The 1,411-nt window shown below is 54.4% G+C and overlaps 1 protein-coding gene across 1 annotated transcript in view; it reads right to left on the bottom strand.

Moving 5' to 3' along the window:
* Positions 1–7: 7 nt before the first annotated feature.
* The window catches only part of LOC104530064 (DDB1- and CUL4-associated factor 8), a gene marked incomplete at both ends in the record, with an annotated part of 7,362 nt that continues 5,958 nt past the window's right edge, over positions 8–1,411 (bottom strand). Inside the window, one exon of the mRNA XM_010174542.1 lies at positions 8–25. Within this exon, the coding sequence (XP_010172844.1) occupies positions 8–25 (18 nt within the window). The remainder of the gene's footprint in view (positions 26–1,411) is intronic.

Below are 1,411 nucleotides of genomic sequence, written 5' to 3'. Positions count from 1 at the left end.
GGGGATGGGGCTCCAAGCAGTTCACCTGCAGGGGGGGGTGAGAGAAAGGGGGGGTGTCACCCTAAATTAGTGTCACCAGGAGTGCCACCTACAAGCAAACCTCAAAATTTGGGGTGTTTTCAAGTGATTTTGAGGTTTATATGAGTGTAATGACAACAGGGAGGAAACGGGTCACATCCATCCAGCCCGGGGTTGGTTTTGATTGTCAGGGTGGTTTCGTGGTGACAGCTGAGGGTGACAGTGCCAGCAGCCACCAGGAACTGTGACACTGAGCCACAGCCACCCAGACAAAAGGAGACTGTCTGCTGGGAGCAAAGCTCTGCTCCCCGTCCCCGCGCCAGCGAGGAACCTGCTGTCCCCTCAGTGCCAGCCCCAAGACTTGTCCCATGCCAGGAGCCTTGTCACCAGCTGCCACCCCGGGAACGGATCCCAAAGGCCACTTGGGATGTGACTGTTGGTGGCCAGAGCCTGGGAAATTTGGCTGGAGCCTGAGAAATTTGGTGTCCCCAGAGCAGCTGTGTCCCTTTTCCTGGATGTCACCGAGTTGAGGACGCAGCTGCGTGTCCAGCAAGGAGGAAAGGGAAAGGGGTTGGCTGTCCCCTCATCCTGGACAGCAGCAACTTTGATGTCCCCACCCCTTTGGTGACAAAACATCCACCCCCCACTGTGAGGTGTCTTGAGTGAAATCCTTGTGGGATTTCATATGCCAGGGTTGTTCCCAAGAGCTGTGGCCCGTGCCAGTCTTGTCTCAGCTGTCCCCTCTGTCACTGCAGGAAAAATGTCCCCTCTGTCACTGCCCGGGGTAGGAGTGATGCCAAACACCCCAGGCTGTGGGGCACCAAGGATCCTGCTGAGCTTTTGGGGAGAAAAAGCAGGAAATAAGGTCTTTTCTCCACTCTCTGGGGCAGGAATGATGCCAAACACCCCAGGTTGTGGGGCACCAAGGATCCTGGTAAGCTTTTGGGGAGAAAAAGCAAGAAAAAGGGTCCCTTCTTCCATTTCCTGGGGCAGGAGTGATGCCAAACAGCCCACATCGAGGGACACCAAGGATCCTGCTGAGTTTTTGGGTAGAAAAAGCAGGAAAAAGGGTCCCTTCTTCCATTTCCTGGGGCAGGAGTGATGCCAAACAGCCCACATCGAGGGACACCAAGGATCCTGCTGAGTTTTTGGGTAGAAAAAGCAGGAAAAAGGGTCCCTTCTTCCATTTCCTGGCATAGGAACGATACCAAACACCCCAGATCATGGGGCACCAAGGATCCTGCTGAGTTTTTGGGGAGAAAAAGCAGGAAAAAAGGTCATTTCTCCACTCCCTGGGGCGGGAGTGATGCCAAAAACCCCACATCGAGGGGTACCAGGGATCCTGCTGAGTTTTTGGGTAGAAAAAGCAGGAAAAAGGGTCCCTTCTTCCACT

The sequence above is a fragment of the Antrostomus carolinensis genome, unplaced genomic scaffold (assembly GCF_000700745.2).
Source record: "Antrostomus carolinensis isolate BGI_N321 unplaced genomic scaffold, ASM70074v2 scaffold27658, whole genome shotgun sequence".
Classification (NCBI taxonomy): Eukaryota; Metazoa; Chordata; class Aves; order Caprimulgiformes; family Caprimulgidae; genus Antrostomus; species Antrostomus carolinensis.
The sequence above is the reverse complement of the archived record's forward strand: the minus strand, read 5'-3'. Positions and strand labels throughout refer to the sequence as shown.